At 34.2% G+C, this 23525-nt stretch overlaps 1 protein-coding gene across 2 annotated transcripts in view; it reads left to right on the forward strand.

The window, feature by feature from the left end:
• The first annotated feature begins 6945 nt into the window (after window positions 1-6945).
• The window catches only part of crhr1 (corticotropin releasing hormone receptor 1), a 163065-nt gene continuing 146485 nt past the window's right edge, over window positions 6946-23525 (forward strand). For both annotated transcript variants that reach the window (XR_007826355.1, XM_051102015.1), the window contains exon 1: window positions 6946-7796. Coding sequence is in view for 1 of the 2 variants with exons in the window: in XM_051102015.1 (XP_050957972.1) it covers window positions 7773-7796 (24 nt within the window). In the remaining variant the exon portion in view is untranslated. The remainder of the gene's footprint in view (window positions 7797-23525) is intronic.

Below are 23525 nucleotides of genomic sequence, written 5' to 3' on the forward strand. Positions count from 1 at the left end.
TTTTATTTGATTCAACATACAATTTATTACTCATAAACATTTAGGCTGCAATGGCCTAACGTAAACTAGTGAACGTAAAAGATCATTTGAGAAACATCTCAGTATTTTTTGTTCATACGATAAAAGTCATTGGTAACCAAAACAGCTTATGTAAATCTGCCAGCAGGTGGCAGTAAATGTCTTTATGAGTCATTCGTTTTGTTCAAACGGCTGATTCATTTAGAAATTAAGTAAATGCTCTCTTTATGAATGGGCCTTTGAATCATTGATTCACACTATTCGTTCAAAACTGCGGTTTCATTCAAAAACTTTTTTTTTTTTTTTTAACATTTTGCCTTTTATCGTTATTATTATTATTATTATTATTATTATTATTGTTATTATTATTATTATTATTATGAAAGGACACATCAGAAATGACAGGAAGCGGCTTCATTCAAAATTAAACTGTTGTGTTGCTCGGAGACGCAACAATTCTGCTATGGTTTCAAAGGTAATATGTTTTCTGCAAAATTTAGCAAAAACATAATATTGTGTTTAAAATATAACACAATTTCAACTTCATATTTACTGAACTGTTGTATAAAATCACCTTTAAGCTCATGATAGATCGGGACAAAATTAATTGTTAACACATTAAAATGACAGCCCTAATATATATAATATATATCAGGTCCATATATATTTGGACACTGACACAATTTTTATAATTTCGGCTCTGTAGGCCACTAGATTTAAAATAAATCAAGGTGAACTTGAAGTGCAGACTTTAAGCTTTATTCAAGGGGCTGAGCAAAAATATAACATGAAATGCTAAGGAATTACAACCCTTTTTATACACAGACCCCCCATTTTCAGGGGCTCAAAAGTAATTGGACAAATAAATATAATCATAAATGAACATTTTTAATATTTTGTTGAGAATCCTTTGCAGGCAATGACTGCCTTAAGTCTGAAACTCATGGACATCACCAGAGACTGGGTTTGCTCCTTTGTGATGCTTTGCCAGGCCTTTACCTTAGCTGACTGCAGTTGTTGTTTGTTTGTAGGTCTTTCTGCCTTTAGTTTTCTCTTCAGCAAGTGAAATGCATGCTCACTCCGGTTGAGAGACCAGTCAGGAGACTGACTTGGCCATTACAGAATATTCCACGTTTTCACCTTCAAAAACTCTTGGGTTGCTTTTGCTGTATGTTTTGGGTCATCATCCAAGAAGCGCTGCGCAATTAACTTTGCTCCATTTGACTGAATCTGGGCATACAGTATATCCCTGTACACTTCAGAATTCATCCGGCTGCTTCTGTCTTCTGTCACATCATCAATAAACACTAGTAACCCAGTGCCACTGGAAGCTATGCATGCTCATGCCATCACACTGCTCCACCATGTTTCACAGATGTTGTTGTATGCTTTGGATCATGAGCTCTTCCAAGCCTTCGCCATACTTTTTTCTTCCCATCATTCATGTACAAGGTTGATCTTAATTTCAGCCACCCAAAGAATGCTTTTCCAGAAGTAGTCTGGCTTTTTTGGATGTTTTTTGGCAAAGTCTACTCTGGCCTTGTTTGCACCTTGTGGTGAACCCTCTGTATTTTCTCTTGTGAAGTCTGCTCTTGATTGTAGACTTTGACAGTGACACGGCTACCTCCTGGAGAGTGTTCTTTGTGAAAGGGTATTTCTTTACCATGAAGAGGATCATCTAGGCCTTTTTATGTTGCTGAGCTCACCAGTGCGTTCTTATGATCTCAGAATGTACCAAACTGTTGATGTGGCCACTCCTAATGTTCCTGCTATCTCGCTGATGGATTTCTTTTCTTTCTTTTTTTTTTTTAAAGTCTTACAATTGTCTGTTATACTTGCATGCAGAGCTCCTTTGACTGCATGATGTTGTTTCATAGCAACAGCTTCCAAATACAAATGGCACACTTAGAATCAGACCGTTTACCTGCTTAATTGATGTAGAAAAAAAATGAAGGAATAGCCCACAACTGTCCATGAAACGGCTTATGAGTCAACTGTCCAATTACTTATGGTCCCTTGAAAAAGGGGGGAGGTACATATTAAAGTGCTGTAATTCCTTAACATTTTCATCCAGTTTTGAGGAGACTACCCTTAAATTAAATTCAGAGTGTGCCCATATTCATTATATAACTGATAACTGTAACCTGAATATGTTTTGGTCAACAGCTAAAATCATACAGATATCCATGTATATAAATGTATGTATTTTTTTTTTACTTTGTCATTTAATAATTGATCCATCAGATGGTTAATCATGATCTGAGGAACACATAGTTACAGAAGTTATAAAATATGCATAAACACCTAACGGGATTGTTCTCCTCATAATGAAAATATTGTTATCATTTACTCGCCCGATTTATTTATTTATTAGTTTAATGATTTTTGAAAAATATCTATACAGTGAAAGTCAAAGGGGTAAAAATTCAAATAAATAAAAAAATTACACCCTATTGTCCCTTCATTGTGACATTTTTCATTATTTGACATTGACAGTAAATAAAGGGTTGGACCCAGGATTATTATGGTTACCTAATATTGAAACCGAAAACAACAAAAAAAAATAATGTTATTACAAATATATATATTTTTTAAAAAGGTGTTACTTAAAATAAAATAAATGATAACTGAAATAAAATAAAATAAAATAAAATAAAATTTGAGATCAAAATTTTACCTAAACCTTGCATAATCTGCGAAATGTTAATTATATTATTTAGATACTATATAGATATTTCACATAAAAGACATTTACATATAGTCCAGAAGAGAAAATAATAGTTGAATTTATTAAAATTGATTCTTAATACTGTGTTGTTACCTGAATGATCCACATCTTCAGAAAAATCCTTCAGGTCCCACAATTTTTTTTTTTCCGCATTTTTGTTTATTTGAACCCTTTCCAACAATGACTGTATGATTTTGAGATCCATCTTTTCACAGTGAGGACAACTGAGCGACTCATATGCAACTATTACAGAAGGTTCAAACACTCACTGATGCTCCAGAAGGAAACACAATGCATTAAGAGCAGGGGGTGAAAACTTTTGAACAGAATGAATATATGTACATACATATATATATAGATATATATATATATAGATATAGATATATAGATAGATAGATAGATAGATAGATAGATAGATAGATATAGATATTATTATTATTATTATGTTTATTATTTAGTACTGCCCTTCAAAAGCTACAGAAGATACTTGTTTCCCTTGTTTACATGTTTCCCAAAAGAAAAAAATAAGTTAAATTTACCCTGATCTTCGAATTCTAAAAGTGTTCACCCTCCAGCTCTTAATACACTCTTTTTCCTTCTGGAGCATCAGTGAGCATTTGAACCTTCTGTAATAGTTGCATATGAGTCCCTCAGTTGTCCTCAGTGTGAAAAGATGGATCTTAAAATCATACAGTAATTGTTGCAAATGGTTCAAATACACAAAAGTGTAAAAACAGTTTGTGGGACCTGAAGGATTTTTCTAAAGAACATCAGGCAGTTTAATTGTTCAGGACAAAAAAGGAACTCATGAACAACTATCAATAAACAAACAAACAAACAAACAAAAAAACACAGCTGTGGATCATTCACATAATAACACAGTATTAAGAAACAATGGGTAGTTTAAATATGTGTTTGTGTGTGTGTGTACCTGGTATTCCTTACAGGATAGAAAATACAGTTTCTACAGTATAAGAATCATTATGTCTATGGAATGTCTAAATTAACATGAAAACCAGTGTGTGTGTGTGTGTGTGTGTAGCCAGAATGACTCAAACTTTTAGCTAGAAGTCTGAGGACATTGAATATTACTTTCTTGCTTTTGACCTTTGGCTTTTAGGAAGAGCATTTATAATGTCATCCTCTTTCTCTTAAATTAACAGTGATGACCAAGACAAAATAAACAGAGCAACCCCTGAAACCATAAAAATGCCCTGCATCAAATTAGGCTGCTATGTTTAGAGGCTATTCCATTTAAACAATGGGAGGTTTTCTTTTGAACATATCTACACTGTACTCAACCAATTACCTGTGCGCGGGTCAAATCATTTCTTAAATAAATGATAAATGGAATAGATATAAGGAGAATCAATTCCCAGCCTATTAAAAATGAGTAGAACTCTCATTTCCATTTCCAAGCCTAAAAGGAAAACAGAATCTGATCTTGTCAAGTGCATAAGCGCATACTTTATTAATGTCTATTCCTCTTGCTTTTAGAGCTTGCTTTTAAATTCAGTCTGCCTAAAAAGCCAATTCCCTTTGGGAGGACAAGATCACCCTTACCATTTCGTCTCTGTTCAAAAATGCCCCAGTGACGATTAGTGACGATATGAATGAGTCATGTGCACCATATAGAAAAGTGCACCGCACGCCATCAAAACGGATGTCAATATGTCACGGGTGAGCTGACAGCATGCCATAAAGCAAAATGAGACGTATGCCACAGCAGGTGCTGTGATAATGAATGGTTTCGTCATGAATAGCTCTCTCAGAAAGTGTGGAAAATGATTTCTGACATCATGACATATATGTAGACTGTAGATGGCAGATATTATTATATTCAAAAAATAAGTTAAATAATTTTACTTTTACAATTTTACTTATAAAACAATCATGATGCATCTGTTCTTAGATCAGTTTGTGCATTTTCCTTGTCTTTATAAAGCAACCGGAATGAACAACCACATTAATGTGATGAATACAGAATGATTGAATACAGCCAGTTGTTCTTTTCGACACCTCTGTCCAGGACTTCCTGTGCTCCTGTGACACCTGACCCTGAGAACACATTTAAATCTAGAAAGAGGACAGTGTCTGAAAATACACAAAAAGCATTTGCAGTGCTGTCACCTTTGACAAGAATGGTCAGTGACACAAACAATACTGAACTCAAAAGCTGAAGAATTACAGGGGTTGGTATTTATTTGCAGATTTTGTCTACTTTAAATTGCAAATTATAGATTTTATTGTGAGATATCTTCAATAAGAGGTATTAGGAGAGTTTAAGAAATTAGATTTAAATTCGAAAGAAACTGTAAATGTTATGAAATGCATTTATTTCGTAAATATGTTTTTATAGCACTTACGTCCCAATTTGGTCAGTTACCTGGATGCGAGGCCATATTGGCGATACTCGGATGTAAACAACAGCGTGGATTGCACAGTTAATGTATTACTGAATATGTTGTTCTGCTAATTTATGCTAGGACTTAGTAAGCAGAAAAACATGCAATATTTTGACTAACTAAAGTTAATAGGTGCTAAAAAAGATATGTACAACCAGTATTAATTAAGATATTAGCCTAATATTTCACCTGCCGGGAAATGATAAGAACAAAGACGAATGTTGTCAAGATTTTTGCCCAGGTTTAGTTTAGCCAACCACAAACATATTTTGTTCCTCAGACAGTGTTTTGCACTTTTCTCCTTGATTTGTTAGAACTTTTGGCAGTCTAGTACTCCAGATGTTTTTTTTTTTTTTTTTTTTTTTTTTTTTTTTTTTTCGACCGATACAGTACAGCCCAAAACATGACAATAACTGAGATTTTCGTTTGGTTCAGTGGGATTGTTTACATTCAGGGCCACGTCGTGAAAATAGAATATAAATGGATGTATTCATTGATTTATAGTTTTACTTATTCAGAAAATATATGAGTGTAAAGCTGCAGATCAAATCCTGTGACAAGAATTTAGTCTTGGATAAGCATACTAAATGAACGAATGAGGGTATAAAGAATAAAAATGAAAACAATCTATACCGTGCGTGTTGTTTAACTTAAGATATTTAAAGCACTTTTTATTTCTTTGGAAAGATGGGATGAAAGTTTGCTGTGGAACTGAGATCTGACAGACTTTCTGCGGTGTCACTGCGTAAAGAGAAGCGCGGGCAGCATCCACTAAAGCCACGCAACACCAACAGCGTCCAGTTGGAATGACGCACGCATAACTGTGAGACAAAATATGCATCCAACTACTCTTCGCAGTGTCTTAATATTCCTACCTAATATGAATCAGAGACAAATTATCATAGCCATTGTCACCCTTCATTCCAACGTACTGAGAAAAAAGCCTATGAAACTGCATATCAAAGATTTACCATTAATTTTAATTTTTGCATGACAAAAACACCCCGTTCGATCAAAGCGCAGAGAACGAGGTATTATGTAACTCCCAAGCAGCGCCTCTGCCTTGAATTTAATCAATGTGCGAATTAAACTCATTTTCGGGGTGATATGAAGGAATTTTTTAAAGGTTGTTTTTCATGGTTTTATAATCTGCGTCTCCTGCAACGCAGATTGTTATTTGCCTGAAGGTTATTTAACTTTAAACAAAACATCAACTTTAAATGTATTATTAATTGCAAACAATGACTTTTTTGATCACGTTTGTCGGCTTGGTCGCTTAAAAGGTATTGCTATGGTTACCCCCACAGGCGAACGCGACTGGTTAGTAATAACCGAACGTGTTTTTACGTTCTAATGTCATTTTGTCCTTTCATGTAATCCTTCTTGGGTGGTCCTAGTGATTCCTTGGAAGACGTGAAACATATTGTTTTAAATTTAATGTGGGTTAGGGGATAAGCGGGGAAATATCATGCTTACGTTTCTTCATGGTTCTTTGTTTTTAAGTTATTTACGCGCCACACGACATTAGCCTACAATCTAATCTGGATTTGACTCAAACGGCGTTAACACGATGTTATTCAGGTCATTTTAGGTCCATTAAGCACAACTTTCTGCTGGAAAATAAAGTGCTAATGACGTCGGTAGATATTCGTTTATGGTGTTCCAAATAAGACGGTAATGCGCCCCGTTCCCATCAGAGAAAACACTTCAAGTGCTATCCCTCTTCAGAGTGAGCAGGGTATAGTGATGCTCACTTTCGCATGGAATTGACTCATTATGAAGGCTGTTCAGCGTTGAGTCTGCTGCTGTGCGCACGCGAGAGAGTGAACCAGTTGGATAGGATGAAGACGCGTAGCCCGCGTGGGAACTGCACGGGTTAGTTTGCACCGGCGAACTCCGCTTGCGCGTCAGCAAGACTTGTCGTCACATTCTGCTCGCAGGACAACATTTAGCCGCACGAGCGCAAAATCCGAACATCTATTTCTCTTATCCGCGCGCAGTGACGCCTCCTCGCTGTCATGTAGGGGCTTCATGTGAACGCATTACTGTTGACCGATGGGACACAAACAGAGGGTCACTCTCGGTGTGAGGAGGCAACGCGAAGAGGATCCGCCGTGTTTACAAGGAGCGAAATATTTTGGAGAAGAAACAACGCGAATAGTGGCCGCACTCTCGGAAAAGTTCAGTTTTAGCCGCAGGGGAGCAGGTCGAAACGCTTATCATATCTAACAGGGAATCCTGCCTGAGTGTTGCGCGTTGCTGGTATCGCGTCTGAATAAACCGTTTACACCTGCCTACGAGGACCTTAAGAACTCAAACCTGACAGAAGATTATTTGCCGAGGATTAACTGCTCATTTGAATCCATAAATAAAAAGGATATATCGCCTGTATTAATAATAACTCATCTGGAACTGGATGAAAATGTGGCAGCGATTCAAATGCGCGCAGAATTCACCCGCTTATTTCGAGTTGTAAGTGCTGCCCTGACCATCCTTTGGGTGCATATCTGTTGTTTTTCAAACAGAGGTCTGTCACCCCGGAGCGGAGCATCCGGACAGCTGCATCTGGAGCAAAGACGCGCTGAGCTGTTTGAAGGTTTCTGCAGAAAAACACTGGAGCAATGAGTCGCATCCTCCATCCACAGGTACGACTGTTACCCCATGAAAGCGCATAGTGGCTTAGTGGCTGTTAGTAATTTTAACAGTAAAAAGAATGTAAAAATGCTACAAATGCAGTAAACACCTTTTAATTTTTTAACTGTAAATTACCTTAATATACGGTGAAAAAAATAGAAAACAACGTGCAATTTTGTTGTAACACTGTGTAAATTACAACATGTTAAAAAAAAAAGGGCAATACGCATTCGCGTATGGCAGCTTAAATGATTAAAATCATGTTTTTCTTCTCGAGAAGAGACTTTCCCAGAACCCCCTTTACATACAATCACAGGTGTCATTTAAAAAGTTAGATTCTCCATATGCTTTTAATTGTTGCATTAGAGTGTTTATGTTGCATTTTGCTTCAGTCATATTTGAAGTATTATTTCAGTATTGTGTGTTTTAACCTAATGGTATTTTGTTTGTGTGGGTAACACTGTGCTCTTGTCAGTCTGTTGGTACTGGTGACAGTTACTATAGAGGCTATTTTTTATGCAAGTACATCCTGTGGCATTCCATTGTATGACTTGTGTTTGATGCGAGTACAGTGTAGTAAATAGATTTTAACGACCCAAGCAGATTGGTATTTTTACAGTGTAATTTACATATACAGTCATATTTTTTAAAATCTTTTTTAATTAATTTTGTTGCAGTGCACATTTTTGCCTTTCAAAAACTTTTCCACACTAGTTGCATTGTTTTGTTTTTCTCACCGTAAGCATGTTAATTTATTTCATCAAATACAGTCTTAAATTGACGTTAGATTTGAAAAAGCTGTTTCGTCCTAATTCTTGTCCTTTTCTTGTCTTGTTTAAATATTGTAGAATAACACTTGTCATTAAACTTGTCATTTGACACTGAGATTTTTAAGGGAAACGGTGGAGGTAATTAATGACTATCCTTCGACGGGGGAGATCATTGCCAATGTGAGTCAGCAATGTGTGGGTGTGCTATTGAATTCTGTAGACAGTAAATACAAGCAGGGACAGGACACAATCCCCTGCCAGTCCTCAGCTGAGCCGCAAGACATTTTAAAGAATGTCAATTCTAGCTTATAATAGAAGCTTGGCAATGCATCACAAGCATATCATAGATTCGAAATAATATAAAATGACATCACTGAAAGGTGCAGAAGAAAAGAGCCTTTATTTTTAGCCTTATAAAGGATGCAGCAAGTTTATTAGTCTCCGCTCTGGACCGTGGCCTAGTTTGGCACCATTGCAAAGTAATGTGCTGAAACTCTGACAGTCGAAACATACAAGCTTTCAGCTACCATTAATATGTGTTTTATCACTTTCAGCACTGTGGCTAGTGTTTTTCTCCGTAAACGATTTGAGTGACGATTGAGTTTTGAAATACTTAGTGAGTGAAGTCACGGTCCTGTGATTTTGGTTTTGCAGCTTTTGTCAGTGTTATGAAATGTCCCATGTGGCTGGCAGGTGTGCAAAGAAGCAATTAGGATTCCGTACAACTGCTAATCGACTTACATTTTACTCTTTTTCGTTGCCTCAGCACATCAGCGTGGTTGCTGTGATCTCAGAGGAAATTTTGTACTTAAAAAATGCGATTCTTGGCTTTTGAAGGCTGACTAACTTTTTGCTAGAGGTCAAAAGGTCAGATCTGCGATGACTGACTTGTTGTGCTGATGATTACAATAAAATTGAGGCCAGAAGAAAACCATCTGCGAGGAAGAAAAGCTTATGAATGTATAATCTCGCCCTCTTTAGCCATGAATGACATCGTTATCATCGCGCTCTCCTCCCTCTAGCACTTTTGATCGCATATTTCCATCACGATGCCGCCGGTTGTTTACAAGTCAATTGTTTGCCCTTCATTTACACCTTGGTACACCTGAGCTCAGAAGGCATCCTTTTAAACCCGTCCTGCAGAAAGCAAGTCTTTGAGGTCATTCGCCCCACAGGACATGTGTTTGTTTGTTTGTTTGTTTGTTCATAGCACCCCACAGGAAGAATAATTTCACCTGTACACATGACTCCTTCGGCCTGGTTAAGCACAGGAAGCTTTTGTCAAATTACAGTCGACCCAGTGCAGTTCAACAAGCACACGCAGGTCTAATTAACTCATCACAGGATGTAAGGAGCGGAAAGGTTTCTTGCTCTCCACAAACCCAACGGCTTCAAGCTAAAGGTTTCAAACATGGACAAACAACATTTCAGATGCATGCAGAGGGCTTATCAGTTTCTCCTCAAGATGTCAGAATTTAAATGTCAGAAGCTGAAGAGCCACAATCTATTTTCTGCTATTTGTCACAGTCTGGTTTGCTTGTTTATTTGCTGTCTTGATGCATTGTAGTGGTTGTGGCCATTTGGCTTCTCTCACACAATAATGTATTATAACCAAAGGTGTTCTGTTTTGAATGAGAAAGGCTGTTTATCAAGAAATGCTTGCGGTCTTTCGAGAAAAGTTGAGTTTGTAGAGCTGGAACAACCTTCTTGAGGGTACTGTTGAGGTTTCAACCACTTCCAAATGCATTCAGCACTCACTGTGTCTTAGCAACGGCAGGCACGGGCCATTATTTTGTAGTTTTAATATCCCAGAGGTCAATATTGTGTCTATGATTTAGTATGGTTCATGCGCCGCAGTGTCTTTGCGTGACTAATCGAACATGTACTGAGTATAAACACAGATGAGGATTCCCAGAGCAGTGAACAACCTGAGAACCTTTAAATTGTTCTTTTTGATGACAGGCTCACTTTTTTTAATAACCAGTAAAGGTGATTATTGTTTTTTTGTTCTTGTTGTTGTTTTGTTTGTTTTTTTATGTACAGGGCAATGTAAATGGTGGCTTATTTAGTGCTAAAGTCCTGCTAGGTATTTTGTGGCAGTGCTGTGTCTCTTTTAGGAGCTCTTTCAGTGATTGCTCCTCTGCTGCATCTCCTGGAAATGTAGCTCATAAAAATGACGTTAAGCCATTTGGGAGTTCCTTTTCTTGAATGTATCCTTTCAAATCCCCTCGAGAAAATGAGCTTTGCTGCAGAGAATTGCAGGTTCTCCAGTTTTCTAGCTCATTGCTATTTAGGGATGGTTTTTATATGCAACCTTATGCTCCTCTGTCACTCAGAATTGAATAGCTTTAGATCACACTGGTCTTTGAATTGGTTGTTTAAATATTTCTTGGTTCTCCACTCTGGGTGTCGTGGGAGAGATTTGTAGCAAGTATGAAATTAATGTTATGAAAACAGAGATTAGGAGCAATTGTTCACATAGCTTTCATCATTGCAAACTGCATTAATGGCATTTTGTCATTTTCTCATTACTAGAACAGGCCACAGTTTAAATCAGTAATTCCCAACAAAGTCCCAAGGGGTGTTTAAGCAGGTTCCAAAGGGTATTTGGAAACATTTTTATTCTGATGCTTTTAAATTGATAAATAATAATAATAAAAATATTATAATGAATCTTATATTTTTTGTCATGTTTTAAGGAAAGAAAGCACAAAGTACTACACAAATTATATATATTAATAATTATAAAAAATACTAATTACTAATATTATTATTAAATACTACTATTATTTATATCAAATAGTATTTATTGAATAATACATTGTATGGGTCAAAATTATTGAATTTTCTTTTATGCCAAAAATCATTAGGATATTAAGAAAAGATCATGTTCCATGAAGATATTTTGTAATTTTGCTACTGTAAATATATAAAAACTTAATTTTTGATTAGTAATATGCATTGCTAAGAACTTCATTTGGACAACATTAAAGGTGATTTTCTAATTTTTTAAATTTTTTGCACCCTCAGATTCCAGATATTCAAATGTTGCATCTTGGCCAAATATTGTCCTATCGTAACAAACCATACATCAATGGAAAGTTTATTTATTCAGCTTTCATATGATGCATATGATGTATACATCTCAATTTAAAAAAATCAACCCTTATGACTGGTTTTGTGGTCCAGGGTCACATATAACATGATGAGATTTTGCTTTCAGCCAAGTCTATTTGCTCTGGAACAAATAATAGATTAATGAGACCAAAGACTACCGTTAGATTTACCCCAAACAAATTATATCTCATGTTAAACACTATAGAGACATCAGAGTTAGCGGCAAATTCCAGAAGATCTGGCCGAGGTAGTTCTGTTCTCTGCGGATTCATGAGCACTCTCTGAAACATGTGAAGCAAATTTTCAAATAGAAATTTTCTTTATGAACAAACTGCATATTTGAACAAGTACATTCATTCTCACCTAAAAACTACATTGTGTAACAAAAACTGTACTGTTTGGCATTCGCCATGACACTTGGTGTATGAAAAAAAAAATGTTCAAATGAGCTGATTAATGACTTTCTATCAATTCGGGAAATACTGGTTTAAATAGTGTACCATTGGGAAAGGAATGACTTCATGGTAGCTTCTTTCAACAAGAAAAACAACAAATTTAACATTGAGCACTGGCATATCATCCTCACTTAAAGACTTGGTTTTATCACCCCCAGACTGTCGCAGTTCATTTTAAAGCTTATTGAGGGTTATCATAAATCAGTTAAATTAATATTGTGCTTCACCTAATAAGGTAATTAGTGAAGCGCTGGAAGCTTTTGGACATTTTAAAAGCTGGATGGCTCACAAAAAATGCATTTGTTCTTTAAACTCACTTAATTAGTCTAGGCATGGAGCACAACCAGTCTGTCTGATGTAGAGATAGCTGGCAAAAGAAAAAGTGAGAATAAAAATGTATGTAAGCTTGCACAAAAACTGTAGTACACGATCAGTGTTGGGAAGGTTACTTTGGAAATGTAATAGGTTGTAATAAAATGTAGTAACTTCATTAAAGTAATGTACTTTTGATTACTTTTTGATTACTTTTCTAAATTTCTAATATTTTCAACTGCTAATCATTTTGAAACATTTAAACCAGGCAGAGTTAACCTTACAGTAGCATTTAACACTGATTACTGTCAGACTTTATCACTTTATCACTTGAATTATGATTATAATAAGTAAGGGATAATATTCATCTTTATTTTAAGATAATAACAACTGGCTGGATGTACATTATCCCGCTTATTACACAGCTGCTTGCCACAAAAGTAAATAATTAGTTTACTTCTGAGTTTAAATATTTGAACACAGCTTCCATGAAGAATCAGTTGCTAGCAAGTGGCAAGTTCACAGAATTTAGAAATTGTACACATAATATTGAATTGAGTTTTAATATTTTATTAACTAACCAAACGCAAAGCTTCCACCAAGAAAAACTATCGTCGACCTAAGTTTCCCAGATGAGTCTGTGTTATTAGCTTTTACTAGTTGTTTTAGGGGAATAACATACCTTGGAAAGTCATGACTCACCAATCAGAATCAAGCATTCCACAGAGCCATGTAATAATTTAATTTAAAGCACAGCCACACAAATTTTACTTACTTTGAGATCATTCTGAGTTTAAATACAGATTTGAAATCATAACAAGAAATAGTTTAATAGCTATGAAGCTGGTCTAAAAATAAAATGTTTGCATAGTTATGACAAGAAAGACTGGCATCTAACAATGCCTTGAAAAAACAAACAAACAATTAATCTTAAAAAATAAAGTATATGCATAAACCCAAATAGGAAATAAACAGTTAAGAATAAGTATGTGTCCTAAACTCCTGAAACATTGCTCTCATTTTAGAGCTGTAAATTAAAGTCAATTAAATCTGTATGTGGGTGTGTGTGAAAAGAAATTCAGATGTAACACCCTTTATAATTATTGTAAACATTTTTAAAAGTATCTGCAATTTAATTACACTTTTTTTTCTCAGTAACTGTAACTAATTACAGTTACATTTATTTTGTAATTAAATTAATTCTGTTACATGTAACTAGTTACTCCCCAACACTGTACACAACAGTGAACATAGTCCAATGGAGGGGTCGGTGCCTGATTTCAGAGATGGGCTTTTGATGAGGGAACAGAAAGTGCACTTTGGTTAAAGGCTAAATGGCAATTACTCTGCAAGGGCTGAGGGTGCAGTATGGATTTTGGATGAGTCATTTAAAATGTCTTTGTTTAAAGCAAATGAGCAGTATAGATGAACCTGAGGTGGAGCTGGCAACCTGGGAGTGCATAAAAACAATGGAGCGGAAACCTACGGAAATACATCAGATCTCAAGTACCCTAAATATAGCATTCTATCCTAACCATGTCCTTACATGAAGTGAAATACTGTGCCAAGGGACAAAATCACAATGGACCCTTTTCACATATCCATGGTTCTCAGAAGTTAAATTTCTGTAGTGGTGAATGGACACTACAACAATCTATTATTATTATTATTATATTTTTATTTTTTTCAGTTTTCATTAGCCCTAATAGCTAAAGAAAAAAATCAATAATAGCATTTCTCAACTTTCCAAAAGAAGAAAAAAATAATGAAAGATTAATTATGTTGGTCAGAAGAGAGAATGAAGTCAAATTTGCTGTCACTCCCTCAGCCTGTGTTTTAAAAACACACTCGTGCAGCAGCGGCAACCAGTTTTCTGTAATTTAATGTGACGGTAAGAAAACACAAAATATAAGGTTATAAATTTATATTCAAATATTTAAAACTAAATAAATTAAAATAAATATTTATTTTTTTATGTAAATAAAACCATAGAAATGTTATAATTCTTGTCAACAGTGTCAAACAGCTGTAAAAACAGCTTTACAGTATTGAACAGGAAAAGACGATAATGCAAAAGGACAATAGTAAACACTCAATTTTCTGTAAAGTCAGTTCATCATTGTTTCTGTGATGTCATCATTCAGCTCGATCATGCTCTGCATGGTTATAATTTTATCTGTAATAATATCTATCTTGGAAGTAAAGTAGTTCATAAAGTCAAAAAAGATGCTTTACTTTTTTAATTTATTTATCCAGTGTACTGAATAAAAACATGGGGTTGTGTTTGTTTTCTGCAGATCTAGCAGTTTTTAAGGCTTTTTTGTAGGACGAAGTACTTTTCCTCTATGCAATACGAAATACCTGTATTTGAGCATAAATTACAAATAAATAATTAGATAAATAAATCAAATAAATTTACTCACGACAAGTAAACAGTCAGCGATATAAGAACAAGCAATAGGAAAAGAAAAGAAAAAAAAAACCTACAGTAGAACAAATAAATAAGAAGTGCTACATACGTTGTATAAAGTAATCAAATATATAAAGCACTGCATATTTTTCATTGTATAAATTCAACAGATATTTTCTTCTTATTAAAGTTACAAAAGTGATTTAGTCAAGAGCAGTGAAAGATTTTTTCCTTTTGTTGTTTGATTAACATGAATGACAGACAGCAGGAATATTAGACTGCTGTCACTTTAATAGCTGCCTGGATCCAATATACTGTTACACACGTTTTCTTTCTCACTTGCAAAGACAGCCATTCTGACACATACAAGAATGTGTATTTAACCTTTCAAGGCCTATCTTCTTCTTCTTCCTTTGCCATATCTCCATGCAATTTATTGTACTTCAACGTAGGCTCTCGCATGAGTCGACGCTAAATACCACCTGTCTCTCTCTTGCACAATTCTCATTAGAACTTGTGGTCCAACATCATATCTCGCCAGCACTGATGACATCCATGTTGTTGGACGTCCTCTTTTTGTGGTACCGTCTACAAAGGTGGTACCTTTCAAGGCCTGTGAACCAGCAAAAATAAATAACACTTCCGGTTCAATACTTCAGAACTCTGATGGCACTCTCTCAGACATATATTGTATATTTCACAAGTTCACCCTTGCATCTAATCTGATTGAGCAAATAGTACACATATTTTGGCGTGCTGTCCTGGGGGAGGGCACCGAGCCCGGAATATGGCCCGAACCCAGAGAACTCCCCCTATCCCAAGTATGGGATGAGTATAGATTAAGAGTGAGGAGTTGTGCTAGTTCGGATGATTAGACGAGTTACACCTGTGCCGAATTGGTTGATTATCTGATTGTGCTCCTCCCGAACCTTGTTATTAAAACATCATATAGTGAAATTAGTTACCTTTTACTGCCAATTGCATTTCAACGGTTTAAAATGACTTGTTTTTAAACTGCAATGCTTAAAACGGGTGCAAACGATTTAATGTTTTCATGACCACATAGCACATCAACGTCATGTCATTTGTGTAACCGCAGTAGAGATGATAGCTGAAAATCTCTACCAGTTGACAAATTTCTACGAATTAATTGTGTCTGTATATATCTATGTGACTCTGTCTCTCTCTCTCTCTCTCTATATATATATATCTGTATCTATATCTGTCTATCTATATTAGGGTGACCACCTGTCCCGCTTTGCGTTGTAACGAACAGTATTTTCACCCCTTGTCCCGCATTTTCATCAGTTTGTTGGTTTTTAATTATCATATTAAGAAAACGTCCATGCATTCTTTTGGCTTTTTAAGAAAGCTTTTTATTCTTTTTTTGCGGCACAGTTTCCGCACAAAGGATTTGCGGATTTCATCAAATGAGCTTCCACCACAGACGGGAATGGTCAAGCGCACACGATAAAACACGATATTCTCCATTCCTTTTAACCAATTTAAAAAAACCTAGGTAGCTTTCAGACGCGACTTTTTAATAGTTTTAATTTTAATTTTAATAGTTTGTATGATGTTGTTTCTATGGCGTTATTTTAATTACTAGAGCGCATTATTGTAATGCGGGAGGGCATCAAAATGTGCAAGCACAGTCTCTTCTCTCGCAGGTGAATTCTCTTAACTCTTAATAAAAAAGACGCGCTTTCTCTCGCTTCCATGTGTGCGCCCAGAAACATAAATCAGCGCATATGACAACGGATGTAATCAGTTTTTACATAGCATAACTGTTGAAAATGTATCTATTTTACACATGTCCCGCATTGTCCTGCAAAATCACATCTATGTCCTGCAACAGAACTTTTGCCAGGTGGTCACCCTGATCTATATGGCTGTTCTGATTGTTCAGAAATACATTAAGGTTGAAGGTATTATTGCCACATCTGGAGGATTTCATAAATTGGACATATTGTTCCATCCCTGATTTCCCAATCGTACATTAAGTACAAAAACAAAAATGACATTGGTATGAAGTGGAAACTCACTGTTTATAATATTAATCCAATTTTCCCTGTATCTCAACCAAACCTGGCAAGCATTTTCACTCTGACTTGGCAACCCCAACTCTAGTTTCACTGACATGTTTAAATCTGAATGGGTGTTTTCTGGCACACCTGCCTCCTCATTTTAGACGGGCACGACGTTCTGTGCGGTCATGCAGCACATGTTGTTTTGTGCTACAGAGAATGGTGGGATTCTCTCACAGCCTGCCACGGTTTTACATGAATAAGAAAGATATTCTGTTCGTTGAGTCACTGATCACTATGCCTATTTTGTCCCAGATCCTCGTCCTTTTTAAAATTAAATGAGTGAATTAACTCAATTAGCCTGTCAGTGGTTCTTTACAAGCCGCTGGTACCTGGCAGTTGTTGCATAAGAAAAGACAAAACCTCATTCTTCCCTTTCCAATCGATTTTCCCTTTCCATCTGGCATTTTTCTCAACTTGTGTCTCACTTAAAACGGAACACATTTACATCAGAGGGGCTTGCAGTGGCTTCCCAAAAGGCATTTCTTCCTGTGTATTGGTTGAACGCTAGGAAAGGGACTGATGTTCTCGTTTGCTTTTATTTTCTACTTTTTTGGTGGGAAATGTATTCTCACAGCAGATTAGACATGCAAATTAGCAAGAGCCGTTTGTTTTGAGAGGACCAAATTAGATCTCTGTTGAAAGCATATTTGGATTTTGCATTCTTTTGTTCTTTCTATTCTGTGAATATAATTTCTGTTTGAAGAGATATAAATATGATCTGTTTAACGGTGTCAAATCCAAGATTTCATCATGAAAAAGTACTATATTAGCAAAGCCTTTCATCAAATCTTTCTACCCTTTCCCCTGTGTTTATCGCTGTGTCTATTTCTTCTCATTCGGTTTACAGTTTCAGTTTTCAGTTTTATTGGCAAGGTAAAGCTAACAGCACGTAACACACATCAGTTTAACTACAGTCAACAAAGAACAGTGCAAAATAAATGATAATAAAATCAACAGGGTAACACTTTACAATAAGGTTCATTGGTTAACATTAGTTAACTACATTAGTTAACAAACACATTAGAATGAACAACACTTCTGCATTTATTAAACTTAGTGTTTACTAACGCATTATTAAAATCAAAAGTTGTGTTTGTTAGCATTAGTTAATGCACTGTGAGCTAACATGAACAAAAAATCATCAACTTTTTTTTATTAACTAACATTAACAAAGATTAAGAAATAGTGTAATAAATGTGTTGTTCATTGTTCATTAATGTTAGTCAATAGATTAACTATTAAGACAAAAAGTGATAATAACTATTATTAATAATTACACTAAGTTATGAATTACTTATTAAATAATATAAAAATAATGAATAAAATAAGAAATAAATTAATCTTCTGTCAAATTAATAAAACCACTATTTATTGCATATATCAGTATTTGTTAAGAAAAGAGTTAAATTATTGTAATGGGTGCACTGAATAGATCTTAAAAAAAAAAAAAATTCTTTAAAAGTTACAATTATAATAAATTAGTATAAAAGTTATATGTAACAGTAAAGAAAGTTAAAAACATTTTACCTGTAGCTTTTCATGATAGATTTCTGCTGTATGTATTATGTTGTTGATATATTGTATTTCATGTATTACCTTTATTTATTATTTTTTTTATGTGCCTTTTATGTGTGATGTATTTTGATTTTGAATATTTGATGTTCATGCTTTTATGTACTTTGAGCTTCACTGAAAGGAACAATATAAATACAATTTATATTATTATTATTATTATTATTATTATTATGATTAATAGTTATAGTAAAATAAATTGTTATTCTGTCATTCTGTGTTGATTTCTTTCTTTTGTAGTGTTTTGTTATTCTTTTTTTTTTTTTTTTTTTTTTTTTGCCAGGGTTAATTAGATTATTTTAACATGTTATTTTTGTTAGAATTAATTGCACTAAATTAATGTGTTAGATTGACAGGCTTTAATTAAAAGTAAGCATTAATTAATCACACTAGTGAATAATCATTACAGCATAAACCAAAAAGATCAGATATCAATAAGATAATTATTAAGATATATATTCAGAAGCAAAGACTGCACTCTAACAGTCTTTGTGTTCGTCTAATAGATGTGTTATTTTAGGCATTACTTTCTGTATTGTTTGTGAATTTTGAGCAAGCAAGGTAGTACATTTTCATTTACTGTAGCCTGCACACTGCTTTTAAAAATAGCTTTTATGCTGACGGTGCATCACATCCCGTATGCTTGGTTGACACTGACACAACTACAAATGTACTTTACTCTACAAATACAGACCAGTGTTTATAATTCAGAAATGCTAGTATGTTCAAAAGCACAGATGACCTTTAAAATCATGAAAACAAATTTGGAGTAAAATTTACGGGAAGCTACATCAGATCATTTGAACTGAAGACATCAGAATTGAGGATTAAAAATATACGGAGTGACGTCCACAAGTGCACTAGTGAGTTATTGAGTCTTCAGTTTGCGCCATAACTTTTCTTTGTTTTAGAATCTGTAAACCTTGTGTTTATTTGTGGGTTTAAATTAGATTTTGAATCCCAGATTTTCAATGTGTTCATATTTCCCACTGTATTTCCCAATGGAATATTGTCAATAGCAACATCCTCTCTTCCAAGCATACTTTAGCAGCGTGTTTATTTGTGTGAGCATGTTTCCTGTGTTTAAAAACGCTTACGTGTTATTAACGGTTCACACAGACTTTCACCCACATGCACTTTATGTTGGGGCAATAAAAAACACCGCTATTTATGCCTGCGCAAAATGAGAAATGTAACTCACAAAGTGTATATACTATCTCTCTTTCTCACTCTCTTGTGGGGCCGTTGAATGAAGTGTGCAGGCAGGTGGAGGGGCACTACATCCAAGGATCTTTCATTAATTATCCAGCTATGCTTGCGTGGAACGCTGGCATAAAAGATATTGACTCCTTGCGCTAACACTGCAGCTGGTGTCATCTCCATTTATCACAATTAACAGCCCCACAGCGAGTAGAGCCAAGCAGTGCATCCTCAAGGTCAGGGGTACAGTACACACTGCTGAATCTGGGTAGAAGCATACAAACAAGCTCTTTATTTTGCATTTGTATTATTTAGTTTTGTAGTTTAATATGTCATTATTTGAGATTAGATGATTATTTTATCATGTGTTTTGTGTGTGTGTGTGTGTGTACTTGTTTTTGCTACACTGTGGGGACGAAATGTCCCCACAAGGATAGTAAAACCTGAAATTTTTGACATTGTGGGGACCGGCTTGTGGTCCCCATGGGTACAAAAGCTTATAAATCATACAGAATGAGATTTTTTGAGAAAGTAAAAATGCAGAAAGTTTTCTGTAAGGGTTAGGTTTAGGGGTAGGGTTAGGGTAAGGGGATAGAAAATACAGTGTGGACAGTATACAAACCATTGCGCCTATGGAGAGTCCCCACAAAGATAATAAACCAGACATGTGTGTGTGTGTGTGTGTGTGTGTGCGTGTGTGTGTATTATTTTTTTTTATTTTTTAACTTCAGCTTCTGAATTTTTTAGTTTATTTAACCACTTTTTCTTTAATCTTATTTTACTCTTTTTTTATTTCAGTTTTATTTTAATTTATTATTTTATTTATGTAATATTTTTGTTTGAGTTTATTATTTTGTTTGTTTATTCACTCATTCATTTGTATTTTTAAAAGGCATTAAAGGAAGATCATAGTAAAGTATTTATTCTTAGTATAATGTTTATTGCATTTGTCAAGCTGAGCCATTCATTTTCAGTTATTCAGAAATGATTTTCTTTAATTTATTGGAAGAATTAGTTAGTTATCAGTAATTTTAAACCAACATTTTTTATTTCTATTTTTAACTTTATAGAAAAACACTTTTAAAAATCAAATATTAACTGATTTTTTATTAGGATTTTATTAATAGAGGATTTATTTATTTATTTATTTATTTATTATTTGTTTATTTTATTTTATTTTGTTATTTGATTTTATTTGATTTGATTATTGTATTTGATTATTTTTGTTTAAGCACTTTTTTTCTGTAATCTGATTTAACTTTTCAAATTTAATTTGTTTTAAACATTATTTATTATTCAGTGTTTATGTTTGTTTATTATTTTAACTTCATAAAAATACTTTTAAAAATGAAATATTAGCTGATTTTTATCAGAATTTTATTTGTAGAGGATTTTTGATTAATTGTTTTATTTTATTAGATTTTATTAGATTTTATTTGATTTTATTTGATTTGATTGTTTATTTAGCCGCTTTTTCCTTTATCTTATTTTACTTTTCTTTTTTTACTTCAGTTTTTGTTATTTTATTGTTTTATTTATTTATTTATTTAAGTTTATTGTTTGTTTATTCATTCATTCATTTTTATTTTTAAAAGGCATAAAAGAAAGAGCATAGTATAATGTTTAATCATATTATAATGTTTATGGCATTTGTCAAGCCCATCCATTGATTTTCAGTAATTAATAAAAAAATAATAATAATATTTTTTTTTTTTGGAAGAATTAGTAATCAGTAATTATAAACCAACATTTTTTAAATATCTTTTTTAACTTTATTAAAAAATATTTCAGCTTTTAAATATTTCAGCTTATAAATTTTATTAGTAGATGATTTATTTTATTTTATTTTATTTTAATTATTTAATTGTGTTAACTTTGGCATCACATTTTGTCAATTTTGTTTGCAATGGTCAGATTTATTTTAAATACTACTATAACAAAAACAAAACATGCTATAAGCTTTAGAACTTTGAGCTTTAGAACTTTGGAGTCCAAAATACCATCTAGTGTTTGGCCAGAAGAAAAAAACATGAAATTTAAAATGTGCGTCAAGTTTTAAGGAGCACATTAGCATGGCTTTAAAGCTTATAGACATGGACTAAATTTTTATTTCATGGGATATTTAAGAGTTTTGTGTTGCTTTGCTACAGTCCTTAGAGAAAAAAAAAAAATGCAGCTGGCTGCATGAAGTGAAAACTTGAAATCCTAGCAGAAGCCAACTGAGTTCTGAATTTTGAGGCTTTGGGGTTAGACTTGGGTTAAGTTTAGGATGTGGTTGGGTTTATTTTTGAAACGGGGTTGAGGTCAGGTTAGGTTGATGTTAGGATCTAGATTAGGCACATGTCAGCCATAAAAAAAAAAACCTGCTCTAGTTGTTCTAAATATAGACAAGGAGAAATATGTAAGGTATAACATGGATGCTTTGTGTTTTCATGCCATGCCATTGGACAGAAGTTCAAAGTTTCTGATACAAGACTATTTTTGGGCTAAATCAAAGAAGGTTTGCCTTATGGAAGATTGCCAGGTTGATGTGAAAGGCATTTCTGTACTCTCAGGTTGTTTGTCATGCTCAGACCAGCTGTCATGTTAGAGCAGTTCACACACTGACTGAAGTGATTTTACGCTACTGTCACGATTAGTCTCCAATAGTATCTGTAGACGTCCATGCACACATACACAAATATGAACTATAACACACTCGTACACTCTGTCCAAATACCACACATGGTTACTCATTCATCTGCGTCCCACTTGAGCGCGAAGTATCCCAAGTCTGGAAGTTACGCCACGTATTTGTCCATGCACTCTAGCATAGATTCACAGTGTGCACACACACATACACATGAACTTGCATAGCACCCATGTCCTTTGAAAGGACTGCCTCCTGAGTAAACATACGCACATACGCACACACAGATTATTGTGGGGTAAATAAACAATAGGGTAATAGAGGGCAGCCTGTGTAAATACTATTATGGCCATAAACTGGCTCCTTCAGATGGAGAACAGCAGACACATCTTAAACAAACAGACTGGATGCAAGCAAATGCAGAAACAGAACACACTTTAGACAAATGAGATACGCTTGGATTGGCTTTATTGATTGAATGATTAATTTATGGCATTAAAAAAAGCTATTCATCATTAGTTAGCACTTTTTTTTAACAGGAACAACACTTTTTACTTATTTATTTGTTTATATTTGTTTGTGTGTTTATTTCTATATTTTTATGTTTTTAAAGGCATTGTTGACTGCATTTATCAAGCTCGACCATTCATTTTCAGTTCTTATGAGAAAAACAAATCTTTAAATTAACAACTAATGTGATACACTGGGTTGCCTATATTTGAATGTTTTTTATTTATTTATTTGTTTGTTCATTTATAGAAAACCATTCATTTTTAGTCATCACAAGATTATTTATTTATTTAATTTACAGGAACAAACATCATCAAGCTTAGCCATTCATTATTAATTAATGCATGTATAGTATATATATGTAGTATAATTTTATATGATTTTAAAGGCATTGTTGACTGCATTTATCAAGCTCAGCCATTCATTTTCAGTTATTTTGAGGCAAAAAAATTCAATTACAGGAACAGAAACACTATCAACAAATGTGGTACACAGGGTCACAATTATTTATTTATTTATTTAAAGAAGGCCATTTATTTTCAGTCATCACAAGATGACTTTAAATTACAGGAACAAAAAATTGTATACTGATTTGTTTGTTTGTTAGTTTGTTTGTGTTTATTTTTACATTTTTATGTTTATGTTATGATAAAGGCATAGTGGACTGCATTTATT

Source organism: Labeo rohita, chromosome 3, assembly GCF_022985175.1.
Source record: "Labeo rohita strain BAU-BD-2019 chromosome 3, IGBB_LRoh.1.0, whole genome shotgun sequence".
In the NCBI taxonomy this organism is placed as follows: Eukaryota; Metazoa; Chordata; class Actinopteri; order Cypriniformes; family Cyprinidae; genus Labeo; species Labeo rohita.